The sequence below is a fragment of the Dendrobates tinctorius genome, unplaced genomic scaffold, assembly GCF_039654945.1.
Source record: "Dendrobates tinctorius isolate UK_male_01 unplaced genomic scaffold, ASM3965494v1 ptg000158l, whole genome shotgun sequence".
NCBI lineage: Eukaryota > Metazoa > Chordata > Amphibia > Anura > Dendrobatidae > Dendrobates > Dendrobates tinctorius.
Window position 1 is genome coordinate 41,571,920 of NW_027361825.1, and position 17,794 is coordinate 41,589,713.

The 17,794-nt window shown below is 43.2% G+C and overlaps 1 protein-coding gene across 3 annotated transcripts in view; it reads right to left on the bottom strand.

The window, feature by feature from the left end:
* PPP1R37 (protein phosphatase 1 regulatory subunit 37) overlaps nt 1–17,794 on the bottom strand; it is a 59,112-nt gene that overhangs the window by 11,433 nt on the left and 29,885 nt on the right. For all 3 annotated transcript variants that reach the window (XM_073549364.1, XM_073549365.1, XM_073549366.1), the window contains 7 exons: nt 13,307–13,352; nt 10,934–11,034; nt 10,661–10,780; nt 10,260–10,410; nt 9,825–9,980; nt 4,581–4,693; nt 4,352–4,493 (listed from right to left, as the gene is read on the bottom strand). In XM_073549364.1, the coding sequence (XP_073405465.1) occupies nt 4,352–4,493; nt 4,581–4,693; nt 9,825–9,980; nt 10,260–10,410; nt 10,661–10,780; nt 10,934–11,034; nt 13,307–13,352 (829 nt within the window). The remainder of the gene's footprint in view (nt 1–4,351; nt 4,494–4,580; nt 4,694–9,824; nt 9,981–10,259; nt 10,411–10,660; nt 10,781–10,933; nt 11,035–13,306; nt 13,353–17,794) is intronic.

A 17,794-nucleotide genomic window follows, 5' to 3' on the forward strand; every position in this document is an offset into this window, starting at 1 on the left:
GTGAAGAGTCTCCGCGAGCTCAACGATCACTGGGTTTTGGCAGTTGCAGCTGAAAAGAGGAAATCGGAAAACCAGGGTTAGAGTCTTGAGGAGATCATTTGCATATTCCCAGTGAATTTGGGCTCATCTTTCATCGTTTTTAAGAAATCTCAATATGGAAGAGGCCAGGAGCCATTTGGTGAGCTGCATTTCTTGCTACATGTTCACAGATTTACCTGTGGAAAAGCCAAACTTCACATGCCACAAATGCAAGCTTGTGTCCCTGTTGGAGGAAAAGTTGCAAAATCTCGAAGAGAGGTTAGCTACGTTGAAGATCATTAAGGAAGGTGAAGAGTTCTTGGACAGAGCAGAATTATCTCTTCATGTTACAGAAAGAGAAGAAATTCGAAGTGCACCTGAAGAAACAGAGGAATGGAGACATGTGACCCAGAGAAGCAGGAGGATCAGGAGGCAGTCAGCACCCATACTGCTCAGAAACCAGTACCAGGCTCTCACGCAGGAAAACGATGAAGAAATACATCAGGATAAGACTTTGCCAACAAACAGCAACCTTGTACGCCTTCAGAGTCCTCCTGGATGGAGAAAGAAAAATGTTGTGAAGAAGAAACGGAGAGTGGTGGTCATGGGGGATTCCCTGTTGAGAGGAACAGAGGCCGCTATCTGCGGACCGGATATAACTTCAAGAGAAATGTGCTGTCTTCCAGGTGCAAAAATTAAAGATGTGTCTGACAGGATATCAGGACTCTTCAGACCTACAGATGACTACCCATTCCTGCTACTACAAATGACAAATGACACCGCAAGAAACGACCTGGAAACCATCTGCAGAGACTTTGAAGACTTAGGCAAGAAAGTGAAAGAACTGGGAGCGCAGGTGGTCTTCTCTTCCATCCTCCCAGTGGATGGCCATGGAACAAGGAGGTGGAATAAGATTCTGCAGGTGAACAACTGGCTACGTCGATGGTGCCGTCAGCAAAGATTTGGATTTCTGGATCACGGAGTGAATTACTTATACGATGGACTACTTGCTAGAGATGGGGTGCACCTTACGAAGACTGGAAAGCAGGTATTTGGAAGTCGCCTTGCTACACTTGTAAGGAGAGCTTTAAACTACAACAACACGGGAAGGGAAGCAAAAGACCAGAAAAAGCCATACACCTGACCAATGCTATTGAGAACTCTGCTATTAGAAGTGGAAAGGAAGAACAAAGACAAAATCTAATTAATAAAAATATTGGAGAAAGAGAAACCTATCACAAACTAAAATGTTTCCATACTAATGCACAAAGCATGGGCAACAAACAAGGAGAATTGGAACTACTAACACAGGAAAAGAAATATGATGTCATTGGAATCACTGAAACTTGGTGGGACAATACACATGATTGGAATACAAGACTAGAAGGATACAATTTATTTGCAAGAAACAGACTTGATAAACGAGGAGGAGGTGTTGCATTGTATGTTAGAAACACGTATATCTGCACAGAGATTGAAGCTTCAGAGACTGAGAGTTCTGTGGAAACTGTTTGGGTAAGAATACAAGGACAAAACAATGGAAAGGACACCATTGTAGGCATTTACTACAGGCTGCCTGTGCAAGCTGAAGATATGGATGAACTCTTTATGCATCAAATGGCCAAGTTCTCCAAAAAATATGACATAGTTGTCATGGGAGATTTCAACTATCCAGACATTTGTTGGGAATCTCTCTCAGGCAAAACTAACAGGTCAAGGAAATTCTTATCCTCTCTTCCTGACAACTTTATCTTCCAAAAGGTAGGGGAGAAAACAAGGGGAACTGCTACCTTGGATCTAATCCTTATAAACAGGGAGGAAATGGTTGAGGAGGTAAGAGTGGCTGGGACCCTAGGAGGTAGCGACCATGCTATTTTAGAATTTTGGATAACTAGAGGAGGAAGACCTGTGAAGACTCAGACGTCAAGGTTAGATTTCAGAAAGGCAGATTTTAAGGGATTCAGAAAGAGAATTGGAGGGATCCAATGGCTGGATATCCTTAAAGACAAAAATGTCCAGGAAGGATGGGAAATTTTGAAAAATGAAATTCTCAAAGCACAGTTATTAACAATTCCGAAAAGAGGGAAGAATAGGAAGCTTTTTAGGAAACCAGGATGGATGAACACAGAACTTAAGCACATGCTAAAAAGGAAGAAAAAAATGTTTATAAAATGGAAAGAGGGAAGCATATCTAAAGAAGAATATAATGCTGTCTGCAGAACCTGCAGGGCACAAATCAGATTATCTAAAGCTGAAAATGAATTGAGGCTTGCAAGAGATGTCAAAAGCAATAATAAAGGATTTTGGGGATATGTCAAAAGTAAAAGAAAAGTCAAAGATGCTATAGGATTTTTACAGGATGAAAATGATGAAATGGTAAGACAGGATGTTGAGAAGGCTGAACTTTTAAATTCCTATTTTGCATCTGTTTTCTCTCAGAAAGGAAATGTAACATCATCTGTTCTTCACTGTCCTATTAAGGGAATAGAAGAATCCAGGATATCTATAAACAGAAAGATAGTGAGGAAACACTTAGCTAACCTAAATGAATTCAAGTCTCCAGGTCCAGATGAATTACACCCCAGTACTGAAGGAGATAGCAGAAGAAATTTGTGAATCCCTCTCCATAATCTTTGAAAATTCTTGGAGAACACGAGAAGTGCCAGAAGACTGGAGAAGAGCAAATGTTGTTCCTATCTTCAAAAAGGGGAAGAAGGTGGACCCAGGCAACTATAGGCCGGTGAGTCTGACTTCTATACAAGGAAAGATCTTTGAACAAATTATTAAACAACATGTATGTCAGTATCTGGATAAGAATGAAGTGATTAAACAGAGTAAGCATGGGTTTGTAACTAATAAGTCATGTCAGACTAACTTAATTTCCTTCTATGACGGAATCACTGATTGGGTGGATCAAGGAAATGCTGTAGATATAGTATATCTTGACTTCAGCAAAGCATTTGACAAAGTCTCTCATACAATCCTTATTGAAAAAATGACTAAGTATGGAATGGACAAGGCAACTGTTAGGTGGATTCATAACTGGCTTAGTGATCGGACCCAAAGAGTGGTCGTAAATGGCTGCACATCCAGTTGGAAGAATGTCTCAAGTGGGGTACCACAGGGCTCTGTCCTGGGCCCTGTATTGTTCAACATCTTTATCAACAATTTAGATGAAGGAATTGAGGGTAAACTGATTAAATTTGCTGATGACACAAAGCTAGGAGGGATAGCTAATACTAGAGAAGAGAGAGAGAGGATTCAAAAAGATATAAATAAACTGGAGAAGTGGGCAGCAACAGAATGGTTTTTAACAGGGAGAAATGCAAAGTACTACATCTGGGCAATAAAAATGAAAAAAAGCATATACAGAATGGGAGGAATAGGGCTAAGCAACAGCACATGTGAAAAAGACTTGGGTATACTAATAGATCACATACTGAATATGAGTCAACAGTGTGATGCAGCAGCAAAAAAGGCAAATGCAATTCTAGGATGTATTAACAGAAGCATACAGTCTAGATCACGTGAAGTCATTATTTCCCTCTACTCCTCTTTGGTCAGACCTCATCTGGAATATTGTGTCCAGTTTTGGGCACCACATTTTAAAAAAGACATCAACAAACTGAAGCACGTTCAGAAAAGAGCGACCAGAATGGTGACCGGTCTGCAAACCCTGTCTTATGAGGAAAGGTTGCAGGATTTGGGAATGTTTAGTTTGCAAAAGAGAAGACTGAGAGGAGACTTAATAGCTGTCTACAAATATCTAAAGGGCTGTCACATTGTAGAAGGATCAACTTTATTCTCATTTGCACAAGGAAAAACTAGAAGCAATGGGATGAAACTGAATGGGAGGAGACACAGATTAGATATTAGAAAAAACTTTTTGACAGTTAGTGATCAATGAGTGGAACAAGCTGCCACGAGAAGTGGTGAGTTCTCCTTCATTGGAAGTCTTCAAACAGAGGCTGGACAGACATGTGTCTGGGATGATTTAGCGAATCCTGCTTTGAGCAGGGGGTTGGACCAGATGGCCCAGGAGGTCCCTTCCAACTCTACGATTCTATGATTCTTAAATACATGTTAAACAAAAAAACAAAACAAAAAAAAACAAAACACTGGATTCATTGCCGGTCTCCTTTTCTCTTCCTTCCAGGTTGCACGTGACCGCTGTAGCCAATTAGTGGCACGTTACCACGTTGGATGCAGCGGTCAGGGCAGAAAACAAAGAGATCAGAACGTCAGCAGGACGGAGTTAAGGTGGAGGATCCATAGGCGAGTTTGTGGCATTTATAACTAACCTCCTCATTATGGTTTACCACCTGGATATTACCTTCACAAGTGAGTTTAGCACATGCCAGGCCAAGTCGGAGGACACTGCGGTTTCCAATCAGACCATTTTTAAGATGTCGGACGCCTTCATTGCCGATTGCATTATGACCAAGGTTTAAAGTTTCTAATGTCTGAGTGTGAGGCTGTGACAAAAAAAACATTATTGAATTAATACAAGAAAACTTAAGAACTAGACTCATTAAAACTACAAAAGCCAATTGGAGTTTTACCAGGCACATGCTCATGTACACCATGCCGGCGTGAGTCAGCTGATTGTTCCACAAAACGAGGGTTACCAGTCCCTGGTGCTGTTCCTTCAGCCCCTCACAGAGATAAGCCAGTCCTGGAAATTGGGAAAGTCAATAGTCAACTGACAACAACGTGTCCAACATGTAAGAAAAGAATGAAAAACAATTTCAGGAATAAAGAACCGTACATAATAAAACACATGATTTAAAAATATAAAGAATGAATTGGAGGCAGCACACCGTTTGTAGTGGAAAAAAAGGCTTGAAAAAGGTTCCTGCTGTTTGGACCGAAACGTCGCCTTTTGGGCTTATTAAATAGCTCTTTTTTTCCCCACCACAAATGGTGTGCTGCCTCCAATTATTCTTGATTTTCATAATTGAGGCTTGGTATGTGCCTGGGGGCTCTGCACCCAGACTCTCTCTTTATGCTGATCTAAAATATATATATATATATATATATATATATCACTGTGTCCGCTAGGGGGCGCTGTATGGGTGTTCCAGGACAGACGTATAAGCATTTACAGTGTCCTGATAGGAGTAGGATGCTGAATGATCGTAATGTATCTCAAGGTGGGTGGCCTTGAGATGAAGACTTGTGTATGTGTTGGATCAGCAGTGATACTGCTGAGGTTCCGTGTCAATGTCTTAGGGAAGTCTTCAGGTAGCTGGAGAGATGGGCAGGACCAGCTACCTACAAATCCACCCAGGGGTGTGTTTAAGAACGCCATAGTTAAGTGTATATGAGTGTGTGTGAAGGACCTGTGATGAGGTCATAGCCATGTGACCCGGTGGGCGTGGCTACAGACCATATAAGATGGCCAGGGTAGGTCACACGGAGCGAATGCTTGGACCCAGTTGGTCCGTTGTGAAAGGTCCCGCTGGGAGATGGGGCTTCCTGCCTGACAGCACGTGAATGCTGTGAGTAATGGCTGCAAGCGTCTGACAGTTCCCAGGGAGAGGGAATGAACGTCTGCAGTGAGCTGAAGCAGTCATGAGGTAACCCTGACGGGGTGAGATATCTGTGAGGCTGAAGAGCCTGAGTACTGGACATTGCGTAACCTGTGTGACCACAGGCATAACAGAGGGAAGCTCTGTCATGAACGCTATGCTGATTATATGAACTTTATGTTGCTGCTGTGGGTTTATGATGCCTGAATAAACCGCATGGATTGTTATTGTTTTATGGAAAACCCGAGCCGGACGTGATTTGGCTGCCAAGCGAGTGTCCCCAATCTTGAATGACAGCGCTACCTTACAATTGGTGGAGAATGCTATGGGCAGTGTTGTAGCTTTGTTGCTAGGAGCAACGGATGAGGACTGCAAAATTCGGTTGCTAAGGGCAACGGTTCCAACAGCACATGTTGCAGTGCTGGCAATGCTGAGCCAGGAGGGCTGACGGTCTTGAAAGCCGTGTGATATGCTGACAGGGTACGGTGGAAGAGACTTAAAGGACACCTCTGCGGTAGAGGGGCCCAAGAACCTGCACAGCCAGCAGGTGGTGGTCGTGAAAACCGTGTGATATACTGACCAGAGTCAGAAAAAGAGACTGTGGATTGTGATAGGGTGCCTCTGTGGATATGAGGTACCCAAGGACCTGTGTGGCCGACACAGGTAACGGACAGGTGTTCGTGTTGTACTGACTGGGGTCAGTGAGAAAGACTGTGTACCTGGAGGGTTCAGTGTTGGGAGGTTCTGTGAGAAGAATCGGATCCCTGGAGCACAAGTGACCTTGGACCTGGTGAGGCGTGAGTGTTGGGCAGTCTCAGGCAGAGACGTATGTCCTGAATAGCACCCACTGAGCCCCTGGACCTGGTGAGGCCGGTGTGTTGGGAAACCCTGGGAGGGTCGGCTCCCTGAATAGCACCCGGTGCACCCTGTGTGTTGGACGGTCTCAGGAGAGGAGACGGAAGTCATGAAGAGCACACAGACAGGACACATGAGTTTTGTGTTGCATGTGTGTTTTTTTTTTCTTTTCCCTTTCAAGTCAGCCTGCGGTGGCTCAGTGGGGGTCAAGAAGGTGACAAGTGGCTTGCTGTAACTTGGCGGGGTTACGAAGGGGACAAGCGGCTTCCTGTAACTCGGCGGGGTTACGAAGGTGACACCAGCAGCTGTATGTGAACAGCAGCCGGAGGTGTCGGAGATCAATGACAGCAGGAGCTGTGGTGGTACCAGCAAGGACTTGTGTGGTATCGTAAAAGAGACAAACTGTTGTGTGTGAACTGTGGTCTAAGGAGACCTGTAGAACGGACATGGGGAAATCCCGAAAGGGGGCAGTGGCCCAAAATCGGGGTGGTAGCCCAAAAGGGGGTGGAATCCCCGAGGGGGGCGGTGACCCAAATCGGGGTGGTCCAGAGAGGGGCCAGTGTGTCAAAAAGAGGAACAGCAATGTTCGCGTATGACTTTTTCAGAATGTGGGATATTCTTTCCAGATAACGACGGGCAACAGGTGTGTACCGTAATGCTGCACCGAAGAGGAGTCTCGGGTCGGTTGGAGTAAAAGAGTCAGGTGACTGACAGGAACTCCTTTCACTTTCTGTCTGGCCGAGAAAATGGTCCAGGTTCGCGTAAACATGGGGTCACGGTGAACTATGCGGTAGACAGAGTAATATTTGAGGGGTCCACAAGTGGTGAGTGCCAAGGGGGCGGGATACCACCTGACTTAGTGTATGCCTTGGAGAGGGTCCGGGACTTTATCGTGTTTGATGATATATGGCAGGAGGTTGGAGACGTTTCTATTGTTGGGCTAACAGATCTTAAGACGGTGACGGCTCCTGACGTGGACAGATCAGAGGTAGATGTGACCGAAAGAAGGGGTACGTCTGCCCAACGGACGTACCTGACGCCTCGGGACAGGACTGACTTTGACCTGATTGATAAGACGGCTGAAGTATTCACACGGTTAGTGGGTAACTGGAAGGGTGACTCGGCAGGTCGGGGTAACTCAGACTCTGGGGGTGACTGTGGCTCAGAGAGAAAGGGAGCACAGAATAGAAGGGCTAGAGAAGGAAGTCTCTGAGCTCAGAGGTCACCTGTCAACGTGGCAAAATGTGAACCAGACCCTTAGGGAAGAGATGGAAGAACATGTCAAATGGGAAAGAGTCCTGAGGCAAATGGCCGAGCACTGGGTCGAGGGGCTCGAGAAAGAAGTCTTGGAGCTCAAAGAAACTGTAAGAGGTCTTCTGCAGGAGAAGAGCTTGGACGAAGACTTACAGCGGCCGAGCACAGGTGATAACGAGACGGAGCTGCCAGTGCCCATCTTGGCAAAGGGACCTGAGGAGATAAAGTCTCATGAAGGTTGTGAGCTAAGAACTGAAGAAGACAGTCACCCGGTCGGGACAACTGTAGTAAGGGAAGTGTCCGTGGTAAAGCCAGAGCCTTCTGTCCAGGAAGAGAGCAAGACCACGACCTTCAAATCTGTGATCGAGGTACCCGAAGACATGCAAGAAGCCTGTGCTGAGGAAGGTGTGCATGAGGCTTTCAAAGAGGCGGTCAAGGCGTGTAAGGTGCACTGGGCATCTGAGACTCAGCAGTTGGTGATAATATCAGCCAGGGAAGATACAGCAAACCGGGTAGCAGTCCTGAAAGAGATGCATTTGCAATGTCTCCACGTCAAACAGCTGGTAAGGCGGAGTAATACGAAAGCTGCTCAACGCCTAGAGATAGCAAGGGAGGCTATGGATCGGCTGGTTTTGCGGAAAGATGTACCCAAAGGTCTGATTGGGAGAATCATTGGAAGATTCGGGAAGGTAATGCAAGACCTTGTGAATATCTCCGGTGTGGTGAGGATCCCTCCTGATGATGAAGAGCCTGAGTACTGGACATTGCGCAACCCGTGTGACCACAAGCCTAACAGAGGGAAGCTCTGTCATGAATGCTATGCTGATTATATGAACTTTATGTTGCTGCTGTGGGTTTATGATGCCTGAATAAACCGCAAGGATTGTTATTGTTTCATGGAAAACCTGTGCCGGACGTGATTATTTGGCTGCTGAGCGAGTGTCCCCAACCTTGAATGACAGCGCTACCATAATATATATATGACATCCGCACCGTCGCAGCTACAGCCACAAAATTTGGCAGTCACACGTCTGGACCCAGAGAGTGTCCTAGGCTATGTTGTGAGGCGAAATTTTAACCCCGCGAGTTCCAATTCACCAAACAATTTTGCCCCTATCTACAAAATGGGGAAAAAGTGTATGTATCAAGCCCCGCCCCTCATTATGATGTCACAATGGTTGCCATGGCGACGCTGTCGTCATCATAGGTTGCAAGCCCCTCCGCTCACTATGATCACATAATGATTGACTATGGGATGGAGGATGTGTGATGGGTATATGGGCATGGGACTATGTGATGGAGGATATGTAAGATGGGTATATGGGCACGGGACTATGGGATGGAGGATGTGTGATGGGTATATGGGCACTGGACTATGGGATGGAGGATATGTATGACGGGTATATGGGCACGGGACTATGGGATGGAGGATATGTATGACGGGTATATGGGCACGGGACTATGGGATGGCGGATATGTCTGATGGGTATATGGGCATGGGACGGAGGATATGTCTGACGGGTATATGGGCACGGGACTATGGGATGGCGGATATGTCTGATGGGTATATGGGCACGGGACTATGGGATGGCGGATATGTCTGATGGGTATATGGGCACGGGACTATGAGACGAAGGATGTGTGATGGGTATATGGGCACTCGACTATGGGATGGTGAATATGTATGATGAGTATATGGACACGGGACTATAGGATGGAGTATATGTATGATGGGTATATGGGCATGGGACTATGAGATGAAGGATGTGTGATGGGTATATGGGCATGGGACTATGGGATGGAGGATAATTATAATTTGTTATAACTAACCACAGTTAGTTACTATGCCCGGGCAGCGCCGGCTCTTCAGTATATATATTTTTTAGTTTCAGAGCACTAATAAACATCCTTAAGCTAATAGTCATCCACAAAAATCAATCACCTTTGCTCCCCATTCTCAATATTGCAGGGCGTCCCAGAGGTTGGGCTTTCCAATAATCAGTACGTTCTGGGTGCAATATAATTTTCAATTGTGGGAATGTCTTTGTAAGGGACTTTTCTACGCAAGGAAACCTGGGAAGAACTTTCCCTCCAGTTTTGGACATCTAAGACCCATTATATTAACGTCCACCAGTGAAGGTACAGCTTAGTGATACACTTACTCACCCGAGTCCATTATGTGGTTGTTCCGCAGGTCCAGGATCTGTATGCAGCTGTTGAACTTTAATACATTTCCCAGTTGCGCCGAGTCCTGTAAGCTGTTCAGACGGTTGTCAGCGAGGTAAAGCTCCCGTAATACTATGTTCATTTTTAAAGCTGTGGCTGACGGTTAAAAATAAATAAATAAAAATCAGGGTGAATTTGTAAATCATATGTTTGGAATGCAAAAGCACAAGCAATGCCTGCTCTGAGTGTGCAAGAGACGCGTTTTGGTGCCTTTTACAATGAGAAGTCTGCTGCTATCCCACAGATGGGGGATAACTTGATTATTTGGGGTTTGCGATTTAATTAGCTATGGATGTGGTATAAATTGGCTGTTGAACCATTAAGAAAACCACTCTCCAAATGCAGGTGGAGGTCTAAAGGGGTGCAATGACTTACCCAATAACATCAGGGGTCTTCCAGAAAGACTGGTGTTTTCAAGGTGAAGAACAGTTAAGCTGCTGCTGATGCGTAGCGCCCGAGCCACAAATGGTGCCGAGTGGTCTAGCAATGGGGTATTTCGAGCATCCAAATACTGCAGGCAGTTTGTCTGTACAAAATAATATATAATTAAAATAAAAATTCTTTATAAAAATGTTTATTATGACCACGCATATTTTGTACTGTGGCCAGCAGGTGGTGCTACGCCTGTGTACTGTAGATTCAGGACTATATCCAGGATAAGCGGTATATTTACTCTGATCAGGATACAATCAATCTACTGTTAATAAAGGATTGCTATCAAATCAGAAAATAAAGTCTGAAAACAAAGAATCCGTCACACGACGGTTGAACCTCACCTTCCGCATCATATGAGCGGCGGCCTGCCAACCCCGAGTGCCAATGTGCTTGTTGAAGGAGATATTGAGATGCGTCGCTGACTCATAATACTCAATCATGTCAAACAGAGCGGAGGCTCCCTGTACAAAGAGGGAGAAGGGATGACAAAACCGAAGGCTACTCCCGCCCGAGTGCAGCACGTAACAAGTGCCATTAATATAGATGACCACCCCAACTATTTAGACATCCCTGGGTCCCAACAATGATCACACTTTCCATTCACCCCAACTTACATCCTCGTCCAGGTTTGTCTGCTCCAAATCTACCATTTTAAATTGCACCCGCTTAAAGATCTCCTCCAGTGCCTCACACGCTTTATGGTCCAATTTCTCCCCTATGGAAGTAAATATATTTATTTTATCAAAAAGGGTCTATATTTTGTAGGAGTACAGCCACTGCGGTTAGGAGCAGTCAGAGAAAATTTTTTACAGATGCTGCTTAGAAACCAATAGACCTAGACAGTCTGATCTGTGCAGGGAGGGGGGAGAGGTGAGCTGTGACCTTTAACTATTGTGTTGCCTGCAGCCTTTTAATACAAGTGTTACAGACAAGTGACTTTATAGAACAAGAGACTATTGATGGCTCAGTGGGAAAACTAAATTTTTACTTTCTTTCATAAAAACTGAAAAAGGTAAAAAAAAAAAAAAAAAAAAATATGCTAGCCACAGGGCAGCGCTTATAGCAGATCAGCAATGACAACCACGGGTGTCTCCTGCAGACCACTGATTTTCATGCCAACCCAACGACGCCCCGCGATCATGTCACATGGGCGCTAATGAGTGGGGTTAGTGATGCACTTCCAGCGTGATCAAGATCGACAGCGGCATTTAACATGTTAACAGAAACGGGTGGATCAAAATTCCACCGGAGCTTGCATCAAAGGGAGAAGGCACGACAAGAGTACAATTCAGCGCTGACTTATCTGTTTCAGTGCAAAAGAAAAAACTGCATTCACCATACTATAACATTTATGGGGTTTATTTTCGAAGAAATCTAAAGTGTCGTTCCATTCTTACAACTCCTAAAAATTTCTGAATAAGCTGGCAACGGTGTCCTTCCATACTCTAAGGCTGTCCAATCATTTAGACTGTTAGATTGTGTAGAGACAACCCCACTGGCAAATGGAACCGTAACACCCTGTTATGAATCCTATCAAAGATCTAGGAGAAATAAGAAGAACTATATATTACAGAGTTCTGGAAAAACAAATGCTGCAGAATCGTAACCAAGACATACCAGAAGATGCGATATGTCTTCTTTGACCTCTTAACTCCCGAGCGCTCCCCCCCCTTTATAATTCCATCATTTTCAGGTGAGGAAGCAGTGATTTAACGTTGTGCACGGTTTCATTTATTTAAAAAAAATATATGTATGATATGGCAGGGGGTATAATTACAGTGTAAACAGAAAGGTGTAGGCTTTATTTAAAAAAAATTTAAGCGGGAGAAAAATAATTTTGAATTTCGTAAAAAAAAAAAAAGTAATAATTAACAAACTTGTATATATAATATCTGAATTGTTGTCATTTTTTTAAAACCTATAACTTTTATAGCAGATGAAGCTGTTTGAGCGCTTGACATTTTGATAATTTTTTATTGCAATTTTAAGGTGCAAAAAAAAAAAAAAAAACAATTCTAGAGTTCTGCTGTTTATAAGGTTTATTAATTTCACTTTATATTTTGATAAATCAGACTGACACATCCCCATACCAAATATTCTTTTTTAATCTTTCAATTTCTTTATGAATAGATGGGGGGGGGATTTGTTGCGAGACATCCTTCAGGAGGCCCACAGCTGCCATAAAAACATATAAGTCCCCCCCAGCAATCGCCTTTTGGGGTCTGGTGATATAACCAGTGGCATTTAAATAGTTAATTAGCAGTGATACTTATCGGAGATTGCTCCAGTTGCATGTGTTACATCAAGATGCAGGCAAACACTGGCACCCGACATATGCAATTTTGCCATACTATTATGTCACGTTTCAGTAAGGGGTTAAGACAATATCTAGACCGAAACTCTGTCATCCTTTCAATTAACTGCACAGAAGATTATTTTTTGTCAGAGAAATCTAAGATTTAGCTATGGGACAACAGTTCTGATAGTTCTATATAGGAGATACAAAACAATGTTTCCATGGTAACAGACTACAAACAAATCTTGTATAGTCTGATCCTGCAATCATGCTTCCACCTGTCCCCTAATTCTAACTAGCATACAAAAAGCAGATGACTGATGGATGGGAGTAGTAATGAGCGAGTATACTCGTTGCTCAGGTCTTCCCGAGCATTTTGGCATGCTCGGAGATTGTTTTCCTCGTCTCAGCTACATGATTTGTGACTTCTAGACACCTTGAATACATGTGGGGATTCCTTGTTTGTTAGGGAATTTCCACATGTATTCAGCCTGTCTAGCAGCCGCAAATCATGCAGCTGAGATGAGGAAAACAATCTCCCAGCACACCAAAATACTCGGAGACCACCCGAGCAACGATGCTACTTGCCCATCAGTAGATGGGAGAATAACCACCAGTTCAGACTGCAGTCACCGGAGACTCCAGGTGACCACAGGATGCCTTCTACCTGCAGAAATAAAAAAGGTCTTACCCTTGAGATCCAGGCTCTCAACTCTCCCTGAAAGATCAGTCAGATCCTGGAAGAAAAAAAAAAAAAAAAAGAGCAACCTAGAATTAGATTACGTTAAACTGTCTACAATGAAGCAAAACATCAGATTTAATAATAGACTCTAAATCAGACTACTCTTTAGTCTAAATTTTTTTTTGTATGGTGGTTAAAAAAAAACTAAAAAACAAAAAAAGCACACACTAATTGCCTACTTGTTTGGCTAACACTTTCATCTCCTGATTCTACCATCAACATACACTGTCGACTCAAGCGATCATACAAACTAATTACAATGAGAAAGCAGAATAAATTGCTACCAAATTGCCTCTGTCAGCAGCTTTTCTATTGGGATTGGGCAGACTTAAATGCACCATGCCCTACCCCCTGTCGTCATGCCCAATATTTTGTCAGATGTTCATCTTATGTGTATAGCCTGCTCTGGTCAAGTTATATTGTCTCAGCTGGTGACAATAAGGCTGGGGTCACACTAACCGACGAGAAATACGGTCCGTACTTTCCATGCGTAATACAGAGAAATGTCCCCTAAATAGCAGGGCTGTGGAGTCGGAGTCGGAGCTCATTTTGGTGGAGTCGGAGTCGGAGTTGGAGTCGGTATAAAATGGACCGACTCCGACTCCCAAAATATATAATAAATTGGGTACAGTAATTCAATGCAGGATGTGCTGAATATTTTTTCATAGGAGTTTGGGAAAGTTATGAAATGTCCTATAAATGGCTGTTATATTCCTGATCTAAGGCTACATTCACACACAGCGTTTTTCCTGTGTTTTTTGAGGATACGTTTTTCAGCTGCAAAAGCTGATCATCTTTTTAAAAAACTGCATCACTGAAAGGTTTTTGAGCTCATAGATAATGTTTTCAATAGCAAAAGCAGATTAGAAATCTGTTCTATCTATCCATTTATCCATATCTGTCTATCCATATCGTATCTGTACCAAAAAGAATGAAAACCGGGTAGTACACCAATATATGTTCTGTTCTATCTAAATATCTTGATTATTGGATCATAAAAATGATTAAATGTCTGAGGTTCACATTGTACTACAATAAATTTTTCACTTAAATATAAGCAATATGTGTGGGAGTCGGAGTCGTGGAGTCGGAGTTGGAGTCGGTGTAAGGGAAATTGAGGAGTCGGAGTCGCAGGTTTGGCTTACCGACTCCACAGCCCTGCTAAATAGTGCTCCGAATGTCATCCGTAATCAAGGTGTGGTCATGCATTTTGCACATGTAAACATCCGTATGTAATCCGTATGACATCTGTATGCCGAGATTTTCTCGCAGGCTTGCCAAATGGACATATAATGGAGCCCTATGACAGGTTAAATCCCAAACGAAAGAATCGATATATACACAGAATACATACATAAATTTACATATTATATATATATATATATATATATATATATATATATATATATATATATATATATACACACACACATATTTCAGAACTCTGAAACTATATATTCTCAATGACATGCGTGTGTGTGTGATATTATATATATATATATATATATATATATATATATATATATATATATATATATACATACATACATACATACATATACACACACACGCGCATGTCATTGAGAATATATAATTTCAGAGTTCTACATAGAATGGCCGCAAAATCAATTGCCGGCTTCTGTAAAATCATTCCCAAACCCGACATGAAATGACACATGGTTTACATAGAGTAAACCATTTCATTTCATGTATTTTGTTATATGTCCTGACTAATAATTAAATTAGGGTTTGTGTGTAAAATTTGGGACGTCTAGGTGTTAAATTAAGGGGTTAATTCGTTGAAAAAAACCGCGTGGCCATTGTTTTTGGCCTCCCCCCGGCTACAAAAATCTGCCCCAGACACCCCGAAAAAAGCGCATTTATAAGATGCGCCTTTTCAGGCACTTATCCTCTATATTCCCATTGTCCTGTAGCGGTGGCTAAGGGGTTAATATTAACCCCTTTCTGCCATATGACGTACTATCCTGTCCATGTGCCCTGGGACTTAATTCCCAGGGACGGGATAGTACGTCACAGAGTGAGCGCCGCGCTGATTGCGGCCGGGTGTCAGCTGGTTATCACAGCTGAAACCCGACACTGTGTGTCAGGGGCGGTCACGGACCGCCCCCATGTTAACCCCTTGCACACCGCGATCAAACACGGGGCTCCCTCCATGCTTCCCTGAGCCCCCCACAGCAGCGCAATGTGCAGCGCTGCTGCGGGGGGGCTCCATCCCTGCAGGTCCCCGGATCCAAGATGGTGACAGGGACCTTCGAGGGCCTGCAGGGAGCTGGCTTCTTCAGTGCCTGCAAAGCGCAGGCATGAGGAAGTCTGCTTAAATGCCTGTGACAGATCGCAGATCTGTCACAGCGATCTGTCACATGACAGTTATAGTTAAAAAAAAAAAAAAAAAAAAAAATACATTCCCTAATAAATTCATTTCTTGGAAATAAAAAAAAAAACAAAAACAATAAAAGTACACATATTTGGTATCACCGCGTCCGTAACGACCTGCCCTATAAAACTGTCCCATTAGTTAACCCCTTTAGCGAACCCTTTAAAAATTAAAAAACAAAGCAAAAAATAATGATTTATTTATCATACCGCCGAACAAAAAGTGCAATAACGCGCGATCAAACATAAATATCCATAGTACCGCTGAAAACGTCATCTTGTCCTGCAAAAAACGAGCCGCCATACAGCGTCATGAGCGAAAAAATAAAGTTATAGCTCGCAGATTAAAGCGATGCAAAAATAATTTTTTATATAAAATTGTTTTCATTGCATAATAGAGCCAAAATATAAAAAAAGACAAATGAGGTATCGCTGTAACCGTACTGACCTGAAGAATAAAACCGCTTTATCAATTTTACCACAAGCGGAACAGTGTAAATGCACCCCCAAAAGAAATTCATGAAACGCTGGTTTTTGTTCATTCTGCATCCCAAAAATCGGAATAAAAAGCGATCAAAAGATGTCACGTGCCCGAAAATGATACCAATAAAAACGTCAACTCGTCCCGCAAAAAATAAGACCTCACATGACTCGGTGGGTCAAAATATGGAAAAATTATAGCTCTCAATATGTGGTGATGCAAAAACTATTTTTACAATAAAAAGCGTCTTTTAGCGTGTGACAGCTGCCAAATATAAAAACCGCCATAAATAGTAAATCAAACCCCCCTTTACCACCACCTTAGTTAGGGAAAAATAATAAAATTAAAAAAATTTATTTCCATTTTCCCATTAGGGTTAGGGCTAGGGTTAGGGATGAGATTAGGGTTTGGGGTTAGGGTTGGAGTTAGAATTGGGGGTTTCCACTGTTTGGGCACATCAGGTGCTCTCCAAACGCAACATGGCATCTGATCTCAATTCCAGCCAATTCTGCGTTGAAAAAGTCAAATGGTGCCCCTTCCCTTCCAAGCTCTGCCATGCGCCCAAACAGTGTTTTACCACCACATATGGGGTATCAGCCCACTCAGGACAAATTGCAAAACAACTTTTGGGGTCCTATTTCTCCTGTTACCCTTAGGAAACTAACAAAATTGGGGGCAAAAATATCATTTTTGTAGAAAAAAATATTTTTTTATTTTCACGCCCAGGCGTTATAAACTTCTGTGAAGCACTTGGGGGTTCAAAGTGCTCACCACACATCTAGATAGGTTCTATGGGGGGTCTAGTTTCCAAAATGGGGTCACTTGTGGGGAGTTTCAATAGTTTAGGCACATCAGGGGCTCTCCAAACGCACATGACACCCGCAGACCATTCCATCAAAGTCTGCATTCCAAAACGTCACTACTTCCCTTCCGAGCCCCGACGTGTGCCCATACAGTAGTTTTCTCCCACATATGAGGCATCAGCGTACTCAGGACAAACTGGACAACAACTTTTGGGGTCCAATTTCTCCTGGAACCCTTGAGAAAATAAAAAAAATGGGCACTAAAATATCATGTTTGTGGGGAAAAAAAAATATGATTTTTTTTATTTTCACGCCCAGGCATTATAAACTTCTGTGAAGCACTGGGGGGTTCAAAGTTCTCACCACACATCTAGATACGCTCCTTGGGGGGGGGGGGGGGTCTAGTTTCCAAAATGGTGTCATTTGTGGGGTGTTTCCACTGTCCGATCTCAATTCCAGCCAAAAAAGTCAAATGGCGCTGCTTCCCTTCTGAGCTCTGCCATGCGCCCAAATAGTCGTTTACACCCACATATGGGGTATCAGCGTACTCAGGACAAATTGCACAATAACTTTTGGGGTCCTGTCACCCTTGGGAAAATAAAAATTGGGGGTGACATTATCATTTTTGTGGAAAAAATATGATTTTTTAATTGTCCTGCTGTACGTTATAAACTTCTGTGAAGCCCTTGTGGGTTCAAAGTTCTCACCACATATCTAGATAAGTTCCTTGGGGGGGGGGGGGGTCTAGTTTCCAAACTG